General features: G+C 39.1%; 4 protein-coding genes across 4 annotated transcripts; 2 read left to right on the top strand and 2 right to left on the bottom strand.

Moving 5' to 3' along the window:
* Positions 1-2,123: 2,123 nt before the first annotated feature.
* Positions 2,124-4,413, bottom strand: GCK72_019288 (uncharacterized protein; the record flags this gene model as incomplete). The annotated part of the gene is made up of 6 exons (XM_003115189.2): positions 2,124-2,243; positions 2,318-2,566; positions 2,616-3,238; positions 3,287-3,380; positions 4,143-4,263; positions 4,310-4,413. 6 exons carry the CDS (start codon positions 4,411-4,413, stop codon positions 2,124-2,126), a joined length of 1,311 nt encoding a protein of 436 aa, XP_003115237.2.
* Positions 4,414-10,649: 6,236 nt separating this feature from the next.
* Positions 10,650-14,150, top strand: GCK72_019287 (uncharacterized protein; the record flags this gene model as incomplete). Its single annotated transcript, XM_003115730.2, has 5 exons — positions 10,650-10,701; positions 10,758-11,788; positions 11,915-13,033; positions 13,109-13,969; positions 14,022-14,150. The coding sequence occupies 5 exons, from the start codon at positions 10,650-10,652 to the stop codon at positions 14,148-14,150; spliced, it is 3,192 nt and encodes a 1,063-aa protein (XP_003115778.2).
* A 280-nt stretch (positions 14,151-14,430) lies between these two features.
* GCK72_019286 (uncharacterized protein) lies at positions 14,431-15,256 on the top strand (the record flags this gene model as incomplete). Its single annotated transcript, XM_053732956.1, has 3 exons — positions 14,431-14,578; positions 14,624-14,871; positions 14,975-15,256. The coding sequence occupies 3 exons, from the start codon at positions 14,431-14,433 to the stop codon at positions 15,254-15,256; spliced, it is 678 nt and encodes a 225-aa protein (XP_053581869.1).
* Positions 15,257-15,808: 552 nt separating this feature from the next.
* Positions 15,809-17,808, bottom strand: GCK72_019285 (uncharacterized protein; the record flags this gene model as incomplete). The annotated part of the gene is made up of 5 exons (XM_003115167.2): positions 15,809-15,964; positions 16,036-16,596; positions 16,669-17,145; positions 17,196-17,321; positions 17,641-17,808. The coding sequence occupies 5 exons, from the start codon at positions 17,806-17,808 to the stop codon at positions 15,809-15,811; spliced, it is 1,488 nt and encodes a 495-aa protein (XP_003115215.2).
* Between the last annotated feature and the right edge of the window lie 2,376 nt (positions 17,809-20,184).

Here is a 20,184-nt window from a genome sequence, read left to right as displayed (position 1 = left end):
ACCAGACACGCAATTTGTTACCCAACTATCTACTGGTCTATCCGATTTACAGGTAGGCCAAAAGAGAGAGAAAAATAGGGGAAGGGGGATCGAGAAATCACCCATTTTTGTAATATCGAGTCTATTGTTCGTTGGGCGGAGAAAGAAGAAAAAAGAAGAGAGAGAATGAACACTTTTGTGTTTTTGATAAGGTTATAAATCACGACTTATTCAGTTTTTCAAATGGATTGTTTGATATATGGCAGCATGAGAGATTTTTGAATCATGAATCGTCTACAGAGATGTCTACAGAGTGATATCTCTTCAAATGTTGGAAAGATTTATTGATAATGGGTCATTGGAAATAAGATTGATTGATTTCCAAATTTTGAGTGAAAACTACGGATCTTTCTCATATTCTTCTTCAAACGAATCTTCCAGAATGTTGATTAAAAAAAAGAAATTTGGAAGGTTCACAACATGGACAATAATAATGTGATATAAATTCAAAGCAATAGAATTTCTGTTTCCACAGATAATATTCCGATTCGAAATTCATGATTCATACAGATTTATGAGTCATTTGGAATTTTCTCCATCGTTTTTCACAAATAGAATTTCTCGGAGAAACATTTATGTTTGTTCACTTTTGAATTGGCAACAATCAAAATTTGGTTTATTTGGTTTACGTTCAGTTCTCTTCCGCATTGACTCTCATGTTCAAAGCCTTTATTGCAAAGTTTTGAACTTATTAATCATGAATTAGCTTTGGAGACTCAAATTTCCTCAAAAAATGTTTTTTTCAACAAATTGATGAAGATACTCGAAAAGAGACAAAAACCAAAAGATCGTTTCTAATCTGATAATCACTGGCTATGTTGTAGTTATTATCCGGAAGAAACAGGGAAGCCATAAGACTTCTGTAATCCGCTACGTATGTACCAAAATAGTCCTCAACAACAGTTAATCTTATGATTTGAAGAAGTATTTATAACAAGTGTAATTTGAATTTATTTTGAGAATATTCTTCTAAACCCATAAAACCTACAATCGAATTCTATTGTGTACGAGAAAACCACGAATTTTATAGACGTCATCTGAAATTTCATTTCCAGAAATAGACAAGATTCTACTAATTGGAGGTTCATCCACACCCACATATTTCTACTTTTATTTCTTCTCTTTTTCTCTTTTCTTCTTCTCATCATCGGACACAAAAACATATACAGAAAAAAGATTGAAAAGTAAAAAACAAAAGATTGAAAAAAAGGAGATTGAGGAGAATTAGTTGTAAACGGAACGGACGGAGAAGAGAAATACGGAAAGAAGGAGCGTGCGGTAGAAAGAAAGAAAGAGAACAGTATTCCTTAAAGGTCACATTTGAATATCAAAGGTGGTTAGCCGACAATTGTCCGAAGAAAGATGAAAAGGAAGAAGAATTTTTGTGTTAGGAAAGTTGGAATACAGATTATTCAATTTTTGTTGAATTTGGAAAATATCGAAGATTCGACAATATGAGAATTCGAAAATGTGCTCCTACTGTTATGAAAAACTTGAAAATCAACGAAAAAGAAAGAAAAAAAGGTAAGAAATTTGAAAACAGCTGAAAGTTAATTCAGTCGTTCTAATAATAGTATTTTAATGTTTAATATCACGAGTGTAACTCAGAATTCTGAAATGTTAGATATCAGAATCACTACCATACGTCTTTTTCTTAAATTTTAATGTTAGACTTCCCAAATTGGTAACCTTTCATAGAAAACCAAAAAAGGAAGAAGCGACATCCTTTGTCTAAAATAAAACGAAAAACAAAAAGGAAATGAAAATGAGAAAACGAAGAGAAGAGGTTCGCAGAAAAACAAAAAGTACATGTGTGCTTGAGTGCCTCGGGGCCAAATATCCTCATTTGGGAAATTTTGGAGAAACGGAATTCTAATTGGGAAGAAATGAAGAAAATGCTTGGTTTAATTTCGAGAAGAATACGAGTTCAAAAAGATCAATCGCTGGGGTCAGAGCTCTCTTGGAAGGAAGTCAAATGACTTGTTTTGTCAACAATAAAACAATTATGAATTAGAAAATTTATTAGTGAAAAACAAATAGATAATACTCGGCTATCATTAGAATTATATAAACATATCACACATTTATTTAGGGAATGGCTTCTGGGCCAAGAAGAAGTTCCAGTTGTGGTTGTCTTTCTCAATGTATCCGAGCTTATCAGTCCATCCAGACTTGAGAGAATCTCTCTCGCGGGCTTGGAATTTCTGAAATTAGACAATGATTGAATGAATTGGAACATAAGCATCGTTATTGTCATATTACAATACTACCCACTTACCGACAAGAACTCTTCCTCGTTTTGCTCCAAATGGCTACGCTCTTCCAGAAGAATTTCCTTGAATCGTGGAGTCATATTCTCAGTTTCAATGTTGATGAATCCAGTCTTCTCAGCAATTTCTCCGATTTCTTTCAAATTCTTGAGGAAGTAGGCTCTTTGAGCAACATAGGTCTTGAACTTGTCACTTTGCTCTCCGTATCCCTTTCCGTACATTGTGATAAGTACCTTGCCTCCTGGTTTCAGAGTTTTCTGGAATTATTCAAATGTGAATTTCATTCGATTGAACTCTTTGACTTACATAGATTCTTGAGAACAACTTCTCAGTATCTGGAATATGTTGAATGCAATCTCTCGAGAAAACGTAGTCGAATGAGTTCTCCTCAAACTGATAAACTAATGCATCAGTGATCGAATACTTGACTCTCGAGTCCTTTTGCTCATGAAGTCGTTCCAGAGCAATAGCCAACATGTTCGAAGAGAGATCGATTCCATGAACATGAACTCCGAATTCATCGGCAACTTGTCTGGCTCCACCTCCGATTCCAACTCCGATATCCAACATGGTTTGTCCTGGTTTCAAGTCTCCGAATCTCTTGATAATCTTCAAATTCTCATTGTATCCTCCTGGAGAGATAAAGTTCACTCCGAACATCCACTCGTAAGCATCAATTCCAGTACTGGTATATTGAGTCTTGTCAAGGAAATCACGGAAAGTGACGGTCGCATCGGTCGATGGAGCAAACACCTTCTTGCGGAAAACGAAGATGAAATCGAGGAAGTTCTGCTCGACATAAGTGGAGTTTTCGATTTGATCGACGGTGTAGAGATCGAGTCCAGTGTTGTTTCCATCGGAATCATTGGTTCGGAAGACGTCGAAGTAGTCGGTGAGACGAGCAACTTGACGTTTGTCAGCGACGTTCTCTGAAAATTTGAAAACGTTGAATGTCACTGCCTATATTCTAAACTTACTCAAGTCTTCACGAATGATAACGATTCCTCCGATGGCAGACGCATTGGTGGCGTTCTTCAAGAAGTCAGTCAGGAGATCAGCGTTGTTCACAATCTGAAAAATATGATCATTCGTTTCAATTGAGTATCAAACACTATTCTCTTCAACTTCAATTTCCTCCAACTCCCATTTATTTCCACTTCCCGCAAACAATGCTTCTTTTCGCTACTTCACTTTTTTACTATTTCCTTGACCATTTACCTCTTTTTTATTATCATTTTTAGTTTTTAACTACCTGATAATAAGTGAGAGAGGACAAAACATCAATGTATCTCTTCTTTTCTCTCTATTTCAACTGTGTTGAGATGCCATTTTCTGATAAGAGATGGGGTGATTTGAAGAAGAAGAAAAAGCAAAGAAGAGAAGAAGATCGCACTTTGATATCTTCTCTTTTCTTCTCAAATCGAACCATTATTATAACAAAAAGCTACGTTGAGAGGTCAAAAGAACAAAGTACGGGTAGACAAATGAACTTCTGTGCGGTGGTCGGATTCGGTGTGATTCATAGGTCAGTTTTAGTCCATCGAAAATTCTCACAGGGCTATTTTCTAGGATTTCCAGCTTTGTCAGATCCCACTTCTCGAGAAATCAAGGTAGCCTTATGGTGGATCCTAACATATTTCATTCTACTCTCTATTCTCTGTTATTCATCTTTCCAATGGCACATGTCATGATATCTCTCTCGATCTCTCTCCCCGATACAGTAATCTTGATCAACGGTGCATATAATCCTTAGCAGTACTAACTACCCACGTGTACCAAAGAGGATTGCGGACCGATCATCTACTATCGGACAGCTCTACCAACATTTCCTACCTTCGAGAGAGCATTATTGAAGATGAGTACATCAGCATTTCGAATTGTTGAAAGTTGCTCGAGTGAGTTGTGAACTGTTACATTGGAGGAGAGAGGCTCGAAAGCAGTGACAAAAGTTTGTCTGAAACGGAATCAGAGAGTGATTTCTAAATGTTTTCATTACTTACCCTTGTTTCTCACATGGTGATACAACTTGTACATTCGAAACACTTCTTCCTTCTGAAACTTTTTTCACATAATACACAGCCTGACGAGGAATTGAAAGAGACATCTTCAGATTACTTCCGATGAGCTGACCAGCAGCAGTCACAGCAAGAATGACCACAATCGACAAATATGGACAGAGTAGCTAGACTCCGCCCACTCAACCGATTTTACCTTCCCCTTACAGATTTTTATCAATTCTTTGACTATCTTATCGCGATCGAGAGACATCCTCGTCTCGTTTCGTCAGCCACGCGGTGTAGTCAAAAGAACTGCAAATTGTCAAAGAAACGCAAAAAATTGCAAAGAAGAGATGTGATTGATTAGGTGGCTAATCGCCGAATTCTGAAGTTCTGCTAACTGTTCAATTTTTGAATTTATCAATTTTATATAGGACACAAATCGAGAATAGACCGAGATTAGGTGCTGATGAAAAATATGAGATTCGCATACAAGAGAGGGTGAACATTATAAAATTTTCAAAATTTAATTCAGGGAAATTGAAGCAGGATCAATTGGTCCGTGTGAGGAATTCTGTTGTGAGACAGACGATGAAGACATTTGGTGACGTGGGCCGGTGTTTCGATGATCACGGAAATCACCTCGTTCGACAATTCTTGGACTGGCTCCCATCGAAGCTCTTCTTGGCATATCATCTGCAGTGGCTACTGTTGAAGTGACAAGATTTTGGAATGCTGCCAGATAGTTTCCGTCGGATCTTGGCGTCGGCGTAATCGAACCTCCGACACCTCCATTAGACGAAGAAATTGAATGAATGGGGTGGAATGCAACCTCTCTGTAAGGAATAGGGTTAAAATAAACTCTAACGAGACATTTTAACACCAGTAATGAGAACAGCTGTTTTTTTGAATTAATTTACCTTCTTTTCTTAGCTGGATCATCACCACTAGCTCCAGTAACTGTAGCACGTCGTCCAGAAGCTCCAACCGGTGAAGGGGCAGCTGATGAAGTGGCAGAAGGGGTGCCAGCAAATGCAAGCCCAGATAGAGCTTTATCACTTTTCAAAAGCGAAGAATCCAAATCGTAAACGTTGTTCAATTCAATCGGAACCAATTCAGAGGATGGTATTTCACGAACAGCGGGAAGGCTGATGAAATCCAAAATCTTTTCAAGAATTATTCGAGAGACAACTGTCTGACTAATTCCAAGGCGGATAAGGAACGAGGTTGGGAGCATGAGAAGATCACTGGCATGACCAACAACAATAAGACCGGTATTTGATATCATTGAAGCCCGTAACTCCGTCATTGCCTCATTGTTGAATCTTTGACCTTCGGCGCCTACGATGAAGAGTGTTGGACAGTAGGTCAGAAGAATTTCATCATCGGCAGTCTGAAAAATGGTATTATTGAAAAAAGTTGTAACTGAATAAATATCAACTCACTCCTCTTCTTCCGTGCGGAGTTATTACTGGGAAACCGATCGAAATAATAGCTGAAATACCACCAACAAGATTTGCAGCTCTATGGACCAAATAAGTGCTTGCTCCATAACCAACGACAACAATGTTGCAATGAGGCTTCTCCGTATTCTTCTGTCGAACTTTTTCACAAATTCTATCAACAACCAGATCAGATAGATATTCAGCTACCGAGCAAGTGGGGTCAATCTTGTCGTTGAATGCTATCAGTTCAGAATCTGGATGACCAATCGATTGAAGCCAACGGAAGATACGTCCGTGCTGACGATGTCGTTGGTTGTCCCCGATCGTCAACGTCGGGGGGACAAGCAGAAAAACCGTGTTCTCGAATCGTCGAAATGGAATTGTGTTTCGAAGAACTTCGGTGCCAGGTTCGATGCCCCGTTTGTGGGCGAATGATTTGATTAAACCGGTAATTTGAATCCAGTCCTGATCTATGTCAACGGTGCTGTTGATGATGTAGCCGATGCGGGGTGGATTCTGAAACATAGGAAAGTTGATACTAAATAAGAGGAATGTAAGATTATTGCTAGCATCTACAAATCTGTTCTCAATTGATCAATCTAGAGCACTTTTCATCTTACTCACAATTTTCTTTGCATATCTCAACAAACTGAGATACGAAGCCAGAATATGGACCGGCAAGTTCTCAATCATGAAAAGATGTGACCACGTGATCGCGTCTTCTCTCAACTCATCGCAAACTGTGTAGATATTTTTGAGAACTTGTGCATTTGCAGAAGTGACAGTATGCCAAATGCATCCTTGCTCCTCTAATCCTCTTGTCGGTGGCGACATTTCATGAGACAGCTGATTGAGAACAATACCCATTGTATCTGCGAGGCAGTTTCTTCTAGATTCCAAATGCTCTAAGGTTTTCATCTGTATTTGTTCCATCGTCATTGGAGTTCCATCATGGTTGACTGGCCGTGGTATTATTGTTGAAATCTGCTCAGCAATATCGAGAGCTTCTGTTCTTATGGAGATAGCTTTTTCTTGAGAGATCTCTTCTTCTGGCTCCATTTCATCGTCCATCGCCATAACATCAATCTCTTCTGCTTCCTCCACATTCTCTATGTTACTAGCTGATGGACTGATTTGATCGGTGAATAGTTCTTGATAGTAAAAATCTTCCGGATCAGCAGATTGACGTCTTCTGGACATTAACTTGATTTTCGCATGTTTCTGTGCTCCCTTGACTTTCGGTCGGATATAATCTTCGAATCGCACTGAGAAATTCGTCTTTGCTTCTTTCATTGTCGCATCCATTTCAGCATCGAACAGATTAGAAATTGATTCTCGTGCCTTTTGTTGGCGTCTTTCATCAGTTGGAAACGTATCCTGATCTTCGAGAGGTGTCTCCTCTCGTTCTTCGTCTCTTTGCTCAGATTTGACCTTCTGACGATTTACGGGAGGAGTCCAATAAATTTCATCTATCGATTTCGGAGCCTGTCTCTTACGTTTTCCAAGTTCTTCTGAAGAAGTCGGGATTTTTACTTTCATCTGAATATCCAGCTTTTTCGACTCCAGTTTCAGACGCTTTGCATTATTGATTTTGGCTCTGAAACATACTTTTAACAATTCCAGACATTAATCTTGCTCAAACTCACTTGGTCTTTGCCTTCACAACTTTCGGATCAATATCCTCATGCTTCACAAGTCCATCTTTGCATACTTTGAACAATATAACGTCAAGAGTTTCCATAACATCCCCATTGAGCTTAACAATAGTTCCGTCGACTTCATAATCTTCTAAGGGAACCTTTACCGATGGCACATATCCTCTCAAGACACCATTGATCACTGGGACTGGCTTAGGTGGTGGTGGAGCTCGTGGGACAGCCATCGATCTTCTGCGGGCGCTCGCTGGAAGCGGAATGTCTAGTTCCGGAGTAGTTTCTTTGGCTTGGGCCTGTAAAAATAGTGAGATGAGCGTTGCAATACAATAAAAATAGAAGAAAACGTCAAAAATATAATCTCATATGAATTCTCGAGCTCCACGTTCGACACGTACTCGCCACGTTGTGTACTAGACTTTACCATTCCGCTTTACACTCACCTCTTTCACAGGATTCTGTTCTGTTACACGGGTTCTTCCTAAAACTTCCGTATTGAATGATTCATCGTTATAGAGACGATTCGGTTTGGAAACGCGAGCAGAAGCACGAGTTGGTGGAACAGCCGGTGTAATAGCCTTCTTGGCAGCAGAAGTTGAAGGAGCTGGTGATTCTGGTACTGGGACTTCTTCGACTTTCGTATCTTTTTCTTCTTCCTCGGTTTCTGTCGGAAGAACTTCTGCAGTTGGTAGTGGCTCGGTAGTAGAGAGATCTTGTTCTTTCTTGATTTTCTTCTCGGCAGCTTTTGTTTTCTTATTTCCAGGCGATGCCGTTGCTTCTCCCATCAAACGTTTTTTTATCGCCAATGCACTATTTTGGTTTGGTTTTGCGGTTTCCATTGTTTCAATTGAAGAAGAAGAAGTAGATGGTTGTTCTTCTGATACCTTGAACTGACTTGCAGACTTCAGATAAGATTTTCTGCGGTTTCCAGATGATCTTCTAGATGATGTCGCTTCAGAGGTTACTTCCGAAGGCTCCATACTCTCTTCCCGTTCTTCTGATTCTTCTTTCTTCTCTTGTTCGAATTCTACTTTCCTACTAACTCTTCTATTGAGTTTTTTCTCCGAATTTGCCGCTTCTTTTGGTGTTCTCACTGTTGATGCTTTCTTCTGGCGTTTCGGAGCAGGAGTCAACTCTAATTCATCATCATCAATACCAAGCTCTCTACTAACTGTACTAGCTCGACTTTCATCAATTAACGAATCAACGGTATTTGGAATAGTAGGAGAAGTTGAAGATTTGGCGCCAAGAGAACTGAAAATAAAAAGATTAGAGGACATAGAGAGGTCAGATTATGCCGATGTGAGTGAGTGAGAGGGAGAGTGAGTCGGCTGTCTGACCACCTGCGTCTTTTGGAGCGAAGGGGAGAAATACGAAACAAACCTTGAGGAAGCAGTGGTCAGTTGAACTTTTTTAGAAGCAGCTGATTTTCTTCTTTGCTTCTGAAAGATTAAATTTTTTGTATTTTATCTATCTTCCTAATCGGTTGTTTTCCCTCCAACTACTCTTCTTATTCTTCTACAAGGTCCCGCCACGAAATCTTTTCTCTAATGGAAATAAAATCAGCGCGCGCTTATTCTTTGTAGTTTGATTTCGAGGTGAGACCTTTGAGAGAGACAAAACTATCATTTATTATTTAGCTAATTCAGAGGGAGCAACAAGAACATGATGAGATGCATTTTCAAACCGGAAGACATGAGATAGAACACTGTAGTGTTATAAATTGGTTTCTAAAGTTAAAAATTATGTGAATAGCTTCGTGTATAGCCAACAAAGTTTTAAAATTATTTAAAGAATTACTGAAGTCTGAGATGTTGCCGTTTCTGCTGTTGAGTTGTTACTGCCGTCCTCCGCACTTCTAGCTTTTTCTGAAACTAGTAGGGCATACAATATAATTAGAATACACACAAGCACACAAAAGGAAAAAAAACTCACTTTCAACCATCGTTTGTTCCACTGTTTCCGATGAAGTCCCCGTCTTCCATTCGTTTGGTATGTCGAAGTCTGTATGAGATTCCAGACTGATCTTATCACCATAATCGCGAAGACCCTCACCGAATTGTTCCTCATTAGCGACAGTAGAGTTCTTCTTTTTAGAACTCTTCTTCGAAGTGGTTGGAGTAGGAGTAGCAATGGGCATTAACTTGCGTTTTTTAGCGACGGGTGACGGCGAGAATCTTTTTTTAACCTTGTGACGACTGCGTTTGTCTGTAGATGGTGATCTTGCTTGTCTTTCTTCGGAAGTACTGAAAATAAATAAAATCAGCATCCGCTGTGGATTTCTTTAATTTTTCACCGTTCATTAGGAACTGTTTCATCCTTCGGCTCAATTTTAACCTCTATCGTCGGTTCTTCAACAACATCTCCAGCTGCTGCAGTAGTTTTCGAGCGTGGTTTGGCAGGCGTCTTAGGTGTCAAAGTTGTTTTTTTAGTAGCCGTTTTGGATTTCGGAGTGACCGTTGACTGCTTAGCAATTTTATTCGATTTTGGTGTAACATTCGATGGTGCGGTAGATGCTACCGGTGCAGTAGATGCTGCAGCGTTGTTTTGAGACCTGCGAGTTTTACGACCTGGAGATGAGGAATCCTCGACGTTAAGGTCGAGTTCCAAATCTAGTAGGTCCATTCCGTAGATCTGGAAATGAATCGCTTGAATATGACAATGAAAGACGAGAGCAATATGTAGCTAATGAGAATGATATTAAGAAAATTGTTTAATTATATGCACAATTCGCATTGTTCAGAATTTTTTAGCTATCATGTATCATTTTGAACCTGCTAGCTTGATTTTCCACTCTCGTGATAAAGTTTTTGTGGCTGTTAAACGTGGGCAACAACTATTGACACGAAAAATAAAAAATCAATTATTGAGAAATAGTTTCTATTTAAAAATTTGCAACGGTTTTTCGGACAACTTCTTTTATTTTATTAAAATCAATAACTTTTTGTTTTAGTTGCTTTTTTATTGAGACAATCCGTGACATCAAGCGTGGGAAGAAAAAAGGAAAAACTCTGAACGAAAGTGAAAGTCTTCTGCGAAAAAAGTGTTTACAGAAAAAATGTTAGCGTCTTTCTGGAGACTTAGCGCGCACGTCGGGCGTGCCAATTGTGTCAATCTAAAATTAATTTATCTTCCAGTTTCAGAGTTTTCCGTATTATTATCGCTGGAATATATAAAATAAAATAGTGAAAAGTCTTCCAAAATTAATAATAAATTTTTACTATACGCTATGTTTTCCAGGTAACGATGCCGGCTCCTCCAGCTCCATTCGAGGGGCAAAAGAACAAGGCTCATAATGGTAAGTAATTGAGTTTTGTATTTGAGTAATATAGAGATTCATTGGACTTTTTTCAGTTCACAAAAGTGGTGGAAAAGCAAAGAAGCGAGATAAGAAAGAGCCAAAAGCGAAAGGAAACAATGTGAAGGCCTTCACCTTCCATTCCGCTGTCGCCGCTGGAAAAGCTATCCGCAGAGCTGCTGATCTCAATGAGAAAAAGAAACATGTTCTGATGATGGACAGAAAGCCGTTAGAAGCTCCACCAATTATCGTTGCTATTGTTGGACCGAGTAAAGTTGGAAAAACTACACTTCTTCGAGGACTTGTCAAGTATTATCTTCGTGATGGATTCGGAGAAATCAACGGACCAGTTACAATAGTTACTGGAAAGAAACGTCGTGTACAGTTCGTTGAGGTCAAAAATGATATTAATCATATGATTGATATTGCAAAGGTTGCTGATCTGGTTCTATTGATGGTCGACGCTTCGTATGGTTTTGAAATGGAAACCTTTGAGTTTCTCAACATTTGTCAAGTACATGGAATGCCACGTATTATGGGTGTCTTGAATCATCTAGATCTTCTCGATGGAATCTCTCGTGTTAATAAGACCAAGAAAATTTTGAAGCACAGATTCTGGACAGAACTCTATCAAGGTGCTAAGCTGTTCTATATGACTGGAATGGTACATGGACAGTATAAATACAATGAAATTCACAATTTGACTAGATTCATTTCTGTTATGAAATTTCGTCCGATGGTCTGGAAAGATGCTCATCCCTACGTTCTCTGCGATCGATTCGAAGATGTTACAAACGCTGAAACGCTAAGAACGGAACCTTTGGTGGATAGACACGTAGCAATGTATGGTTGGGTGCATGGTGCACATTTGAAAAATCATTCGTCGATTCATGTACCAGGAGTTGGAGATATGAGAATCAGTAATGTCACCAGTCTCCCGGATCCCTGTCCATTGCCCGATGAAATCAAACGACGTGCTCTGAATGAGAAGGAGAGAAAAGTTTATGCACCATTTTCGGGATTGGGAGGAGTCATTTATGATAAGGATGCAATTTACATCGAATCCAAAAATGCTCATAACTTTAATGTAAGTTTTTCATCACCTTTCTGAACTTTTTAACTTATTTCAAGCCGCAAATATGTAAGATTGAATGCTTTCTTGCTGTGTAGTCTTATCGTCAACAATGCTTTCATTTATTACTAATATTTTCAGAGAAAGCGAGATCATCTTGTCGAAGCGTTGGAAGGCGTCAAGTCAGGAATCGATGACAAGCTTAAGAAGTCATCACTTCAACTTCTCGGTGATTCAGTTGCATTGGATGTTGATATGGAATCAGATGCAGAAGAGGGAAATGTAGAAGAAATCGAAGATGAACATGAAGAGATGGACGATGAGGAAGAGGAATTTGATGATGAAGAGGAATTTGACGATGAAGAAGAATCTGAAGAAGAGGAAGACGACGAACTTGACGTTAAAAAAGAGGAGGTCGTAGAAAATGAGTGGTCGAATCTCGCCTCTAAAGCCGTTGCTCAATATCGCGAATCAAAAAATTTGAAAGTAAATTGGATGAAGTTAGTTTATGGCGGAGAGAAAGTCACAAAAGAAGAGCAAGAGGAAACTATTGATGACTTGTTCGTAGTCCGAAAGCAGAACCAAAAAAGCGAAGATGACCAGGAAGACGGATTCGGCTATGGTGTTCTCCCAACCATTTGTTCGACTTCTTCGAATGACTGGAATCTTGAGGAAATCCGTCAATCGATCGCTGATTCATTCGTTACTGGAAACTGGAGTGAGGAGGATGCTGAAGAAGAACAACTAAAGAAAGAAATTGGAAGTGATGATGAGGAAGATGACGAGGATGATGTGGATGACGAAGAAGAAGGCGATGAAGAAGACGGAGATGACAAGAAAGGAGATGATTCAGAAGCCGACAAAACTCGGAAACAGAAACGCCTCGAAGCTAAAATCAAGCTGAAGCAGAGGTTTAACGATGACTATGATGAAACTTGCAAGTTTTACAATAAAGCAAAGAACGAGTTGACCGAACAAGCAGATCTCAATCGTCAAGTATTCGAGGGAATGGACGAAGAAGAAAGAGAGAAAATTGAAGGCTTCCGTGCCGGACGTTATGTCAGAATCGAGATTGAAAGCGTTCCATGTGAATTCGTTATTCATTTTGATACGACTGCACCCTACATTATCGGTGGACTGCTTCCTGGAGAACAGAATATGGGAGTTGTGCAAGCAAGAGTCAAGAGACATCGTTGGTTTGAGAGAACATTAAAATCAAGAGATCCTTTGATCATCAGCTGTGGATGGAGAAGATTCCAGGTAATAATCCCATTCCGTTGAAAATTTGTTTTATCCTAGTTTAGCACTTGTATCCTCAAAAAATTATTTTTACAGACGATTGCAATCTACTCTGTTCAAGATCACAACATGCGTCTTCGTTTCCTCAAATACACCCCAGAACACATGCATTGTCACGCATCGTTCTTCGGACCTATTTGTGCCCAAAATACGGGTCTTCTAGCGATTCAGTCGATTGCCGATAAAACTCCGGGATACCGAATTGTCGCCACCGGTGGAGTTTTAGATCTCGACAAGTCCACTCAAGTAGTCAAGAAACTAAAATTAATCGGACATCCTGAGAAAATTTTCAAAAAGACTGCATTTGTGAAAGGAATGTTTAATTCACAACTAGAAGTCGCGAAGTTCGAAGGAGCCACGATTCGTACAGTTGCTGGAATCCGTGGACAAATCAAGAAAGCCATCAAAGCACCTGCTGGAGCATTCCGTGCAACATTTGAAGACAAAATTCTTATGAGAGATATCGTATTCCTACGCTCCTGGGTTACTGTACCAATCCCTCGCTTCTATACTCCCATTTCTGACCATCTTCAAGCTTCTGCGGAGCCATGGATCGGAATGAGAACTGTCGGAAAGATGAGATCAGAACTGGGAATGGGAACTCCACAAAACAAGGATTCTGACTACAAACCCGTCGTTCGCAAAGAATTCGAATCGGCACCAATCCATCTTCCACCGAAACTCCAAAAGAGTTTGCCATTCAAGATGAAGCCAACATATCAAGCAAGAGAGGAGAAGGAGAAGGATTCATTGATTGCCAAACATACTGTTGTAGTTTTGGAACCAGAGGAGGCAAAGAAAGAGAGATTTATGGATATGTTGAGAACATTGAATGAAGTGGATTTGAAGAAACAAGAAAACATCAAGGAAGGATACAAGAAAAGAAAAGCCGAAGAGGTTTGTTGTCTCTAAAACAAAAGTAGTTCAGCTTAAATAAATTTATTTCCAGATGGCTGAAAGTGAGGCGAAACGCGAGAAGAGCATCAAATCACGTAAGAAGGAGATCAGTCGTGTCCTATCGAAAAAAGAACAGACCAAACTTCGCAAAGCTCTCGGAACCAGTGCTAGTAGCTCTTAAAATTCCCATTTCTTTTAATTATATTGTTAAATTGTTTCCAATATTTTTTCTTTCTTAATTGTTGTTGTTATGCTTTCGTTGTTCCTCAGTTATTTTAAACATCTGTTTTTCGTTTTTTTCGTTGTTTAAAAAAATATTTTTCTATAAATGCAATTTTCATGAATACACTTCTCTCGCCTTCCTGTTTCCAAACAGTTTTCGATACATTCGAATCGACAAAATCATACCTCCATCGGTTCTTCTTCTCTCAAAATGCTGTTATTGGCTTAGATTTCAGAAAATGATTGGTCTGGAAGCTTGGTTCGCAAACTTTACTCAAATTTCAAGCAGATGGATCAATGCTCAATCTCTAGCAGATATTCCAAGGCCCCACATAGAATACGCGATTTTTGCCACTTTCAAGGCAGCAGAAGTGATGAGTGTCCTCGGTAATGATGAAGTTCTCTTCAATGTTCTCACTATCTATTTTCTAGGCGGCCTCGTTGCTCATCCGCTTTATCGTTGGTACTTGTCTCGAAAATTGAATCCGAAATTCATGACACCAAACTCGGAGAAAGTGATCAAAAACGCTTGTCGGAAGCTGCAAGGTCGTTTTCTGATCGCCGGTCTCGTCGCTGCTCCATTTCTCAGTCGTCTGGAAACCCATTTGTCTGGAACTACTGAGAGTGAATTGAAAAATAGGTGTTACCAAATCAGATGTAATTCCGAAACTTTGTCATTGGTTCGTTTTTAATATCCTTTTTTAAGTGTGGTCATAAAAGGATCTTTTTTCTGAAGTTTTAAAACAATATTCAAAACATAAAAACTGTGAAAACGATTTCCAGGACCGCGCTGTTCTCGTCTGCGGCTTTATCGGTTGGTATTGGCGTCGATTCCAGGGAGCAGTTGACGGTGTGAACGTTGGAATCGCCTACGCAATGGTCAATAGTCAATTCATCGCACCACGCACATCACCAGTTCTAAAGAACAGTGTGGAAGAGGCGGAGAGATTCGAAACAGTTGAAGCAATGGAGGAATCGAAAAGCAAGTTGAACAAGTTCTTGGCAGAGAAAGATAGAAGTGAATCAACTGAATCGAAAACTGAGCCAGTCAAAGCTTCCTCATAATAATTCTAGTTTTCCCGATTTGTTTTAGTTTGTATCGTTATGTTTTTATTATTAGTTATGAAATTTTAGATGATCTCTGTCATTTCGATTCTTTCAAGATTGATCTATTTTATTATCAAATTGATGACACACAAATACAACTTGATTCAAATTTGAGAAGGAAATAGAAGAAAACAACAGTAACGCGTGTCATACCCGCAACGGATTCGACTATAAACATAGAATAAAAGAAAGAAAAAACTATTTGATAGTCAAAACGAGAGACAAACGAATTAAAACCGAGCAAATTGTGGGGGAACTCGTAAGAGGAAGAAAAGAGAAATGGGATTTTTGGAGAAATTTTTCCCGAAAAGTATGAAAACATGGGAAAATGTCAGTGAATAAATGACATCCTTCTTCTTTCAAAGTGAACATTCTCAAAGAAGGATCAAAAAGTTAGGTCATGTTATAGAAGTGGGGGCAGGAGGATCTGTCATAAATTAGTATTTTTAAGAGAGAAATAAGGCAATTAAAGCTTGATAAAATTGATGAGAAAGAGTGGGAAAAAGGTGATTACATTGGGAAAACTACATCCATTTTCTTCTTTGCTGCCACGTTATTCAGCACTTCGTTTACTGTCATACGGCTTGTTTCTGGGCACATGAGATAGCACATTACTGTGAAGATACCGGTTGGGACGAGGAAAAGAAGAAGAGATTGAGCTCCGATCTGAAAGAAAATAAATAAGTTCAGTTTTCAATTGAGGAAGATGATTCAAAGTCGATTTCCATTATACTCACCACATTAGCAGTTGGATAAAATGCGAACTCGACACCAATTTTGGTGAGAGCTTCGAACATTGTCAACGTGGAGACCGAGGAAAGAAGCAGGTTTCTTGGCACCAATTCAGCTGCATAGAATCTTGAAACTGATCCAATTCCGCATGTATTGATGAGAAGGAGTACGGTAAGTCCAATGAATGTGGCGTACTTCCATTCTCCGTTGATATCAATGGCAACAATCATTACCAAGATCGAGACGAATGAGACGAGCATTGAAACAATAATAAGTGGACGGCGACCAAGACGATCAACCAAAAAGACTGGAACGAGAGTAAATGGAAGACGAAGAAGTCCGGTGGCGAATGAGAGCCACGTTGCTTGAGAATAGGTGAAGTTGGAGAGAGTGTAGAGGATGAATGTACTGTATCCACGAAGGGAGCGGGCGCCAGTGAACACGTACGCAATCTTGACCATGACTCCAACCCAAGCACAGTATCTGATGAGTCTGGAGGTTTGATCCTTGGCGCGCCATGGCATGAACATGATTTCCATTCCTGTATGGCTGGTTTCGATTCCACCCTATAAATATTTTATGTGATGAAAGTTGTATCTTTGGTCTTTGGATGACCCAGTTTTCTTCCAAGAACTTACCCCTGCTGTCTTCTTCTTCTCCTTATTCTTTCCAAGACTTTGCTCACAAATACGAATTTCTGATTCCACAGATGGATCGTCTTCAGATACTCCATGGTATTGAGCCAACGCTTTTCTGGCACGATCCACGTCATTATACTTCTCCATAATGAATTGTGGTGATTCGGCAACCCATGAGAACATCACCATTGACACGACAACAACAGCACAGTTCGGAAGGAAATTGTAAGGCCAGAGTTCATCGGTAGAGAACGGAACACCGACTGCTTGAGTTAACAGAGAACCGAGAGCCATGAAGAACTCTTGCATTGCAGCCATTCGACCACGGATTTGTGGTGGTGCACATTCGACTATCCATACTGTAGCGTTTACTGTATTGACTCCGTTAGCGAGTGACCAGATGATACGACCAACGAAGAGAAGTTCGAAGGCAGGGAAACACCATTTGGCTGCAGCGCAAAGCAGAGCACCAGGAATCTGGAAAATTATAGATTGAGACGTGATCAATGAATTGATGTGAAGCTTACATAAAGAAAAGACGCCATAAGCGCCGTGTGCTTTCTTCCGAATTGACTACACATCCATCCGGCCAGAAATTGTCCAAAGATAGTGGCGATTGGAAAGCAAACATTGAGAAGTGACCACAATAAATGCTGAAAAAAGTATTGTTTATTGTTGTTATTTTCCAGCAAAAACAATAACTTTATAGCATCTGTTCAGTATTGTCCAAGGTAAACCAGTTTCTACAATACCTGACGATCGAAAAATGAAAAGATAGAAGAAGAAAAATGCAGACTATTTTTAGAGTTTGACTGTGAGAAAGGGAACTGATAAGGTCGTTGGTGTGTATGGGTGGTAGAGAAGATGGTAGAAAAAGGAGCTGGTCTTTAGACCAATCGAATAGATAAGAAATAGATAAGACTAAAAAAGGACTTGCTAGCTCTGTGAACATGCATTTTCCTAGCAACTTACCAAAGTGGAATCCGATATAGGATGTCCGGTCCGTTCTATCCATGACGAGTTGATAAACTGTTCAATTTGAGCATATGGTTGATTAAGCACTGAGGCAATGTATCCTTGCTGGAAGCCTGATGATAGACACAGGGCTATAGACAGGATATGGATTGATAGGGAGGGCATGACCTGAAAATGGAAGAGTTCTTAAAATTATGAGGAAACGTTTTAGGAACCTAAAAATATTTGAAATGAGATCTTGAAATTTGAAATTTAACAAAAACTATCGGGTCCCTTTCAACTTTAAATACTGGTCAAAGTGATCAATCTTTAAACTTTTTCAACACTTTTTTTTATCATCGAGAGTGACCAGACAACTGAGACAACAAAGCCACCAAGAAGAAGAAAAACCGACGGAAAAAAAACAATAATACAGCTGGAGACGTTGCAATAGGGCGGAGAAACACATCGAGAGAGTATCAGTAGTTAATGTAAAGACAGAGAGAGAGAGAGTGGACAGCAGCATACGGTTGATAAGCGAAACCCTTCTATAACCGACGACTGTCGACTGACTGACCAGTTGAATAATGACTGACCGATAGAAAAAAAGAGAAAATAGCATAGAAGAAGGGAAAGTGTTGGAGAGTCTTTGATTACTCATCGACAAGAAAATGAAAAGCTGATGGTTTCTATGGCTGTTTTCGACTTGAGTCTTTGATTAGGAATTTTTCGGTTTCTGGTCTCCTAGAGGATGTAATAGCTAGAATTTCAAAGTTCACAGAATCAGTTTGTACTGCAGTATTACTCAATTACAGTAATCTGGGAGATACTTGAAATCAGTCTATGAGGCTTACCTCTACATCAACTGTAAACGCTGATTTCTAGACTTTCTATATATTTCATTTTAATTGAAAACAAATAAATGAAAACAATAATTGATTATTATGTACAAGGAAGCATTATGTGAACATATAAACGTTTACATTGATAAGATCCTGAGACCTTATCAACCTAAACACCTGCTGGCATCAGAACTAGTTCTTGCGAATAGATTGGGGATCTGATGCACCACATCAGCACCGTATCTCTCATAATGAAAGAATTCGTCGAATTCAGAGTTAAAATGTCGTTTTTGGATCAGAAGTATACTGATAGGTAGTGGTACAGATCGTTAGATCATCTGATTCGTTTGTAGTAATATACGATTGTCAACAAAAATCTTTCAGTGCAAAAAGTTCCGCCTAAGTGTCATTGACCAGTTTCTTTTCCTTTCCCGACTTCTCCAAAAACCCATAAAATCTGATCACCTAAACACCTTAGGAGAAGAAATCACAAATAATGAAGAAGACGTACCCAGTATCGGATCGACATGGAAGTATGATCTGTGTCCTCTCCTGCGAGAATGTTTATACAGATTCTCACCGTATACTGTCAATGTCAGATGTGAAGTTGTCTTCGATATAATGACAAAATAGGTAGTGTCGACTTTAAGATTTATGATTGTCGCGGGTGAGCAGAGACCGGTGCGCGAGAAATAGATACCGACGGGTCAGCAGCAGCAACTGTAGAGAAGGGAGGGCGCTAACAGTCGTGGAAGTGGACAAATAAATGACCGTGTATTGTTGACCACTGTTGCTTTTCTTTGGGATGACAAGAATTGAAAACTGTTTCATTGAATCCACTAATCGTAGGTACCACTTTACAAAAACATCTTCTACATTCATAACAACTGGAAATAGAAACTAGGAACAGTAAACACGAGAGATCAGGTTCAAAGATACTGTAGATTCGGAAAGAATTCAGAGATATTCAATTAAAATGTATAAGATGCTACCTAACTGAAAACATTCTTCACTATCAAACGGAAACTGTTAAGTTTTCAACTATAAAACTGGAAGGTACCTATTTCATACTCGAATACCAATTGAAGTCCTACATACCCTATTAAAATTGCCGAGAACAGTCATCACTTTTAAAAAAAACTAGAAAGACAAAAAAACGAAAAACGAGTGAAGTTCTACTTATTTTCTAGTTTTAACGACCTTTTTCTGAGTGGTTCAGTGACGTTTCAGTGGAATTTGGGCTCTTTTTCTTCTTCTTCTTTTTGGCACAAAAATAGAATGAAAAAGTGGGTCGAGAAAACGTAGAAGATGTGAGAAGGATATTCTACAATATGTCAATCAATTTTTACAACTGTGAGATATTTTAAACGGAAACTTGAAATCTGCACTTTCGGTGAAAAATGAATGGGTTACGAGGAGATTCACGTGAATTTCTTGTCATTGAATGAGAAGAACTTCATGTTGTAGGCTAAAACGTCTAGGTGTGATCCAACAAAAAAATTGTATGGTCTCGATTAAAAATCAATGGAAAGCTGGTATTTTATAATTGGTTATAGATTTCATTTTAGATTTTGCAAGCTCATCAGTGTGGATGTTTTAGAAAATGGAATGTGCTGAATTATCAATACTTTGAAGTATTAGTTGCTGATAAAACTATAAGGTTTTGAGCAATGTGCCTGTCTTTTTATAAGGATTAGAAATTGAGCAATTCTCAGCTTAC

The sequence above is a fragment of the Caenorhabditis remanei genome, chromosome V (genome assembly GCF_010183535.1).
Source record: "Caenorhabditis remanei strain PX506 chromosome V, whole genome shotgun sequence".
Taxonomy (NCBI): Eukaryota; Metazoa; Nematoda; class Chromadorea; order Rhabditida; family Rhabditidae; genus Caenorhabditis; species Caenorhabditis remanei.
The sequence above is the reverse complement of the archived record's forward strand: the minus strand, read 5'-3'. Positions and strand labels throughout refer to the sequence as shown.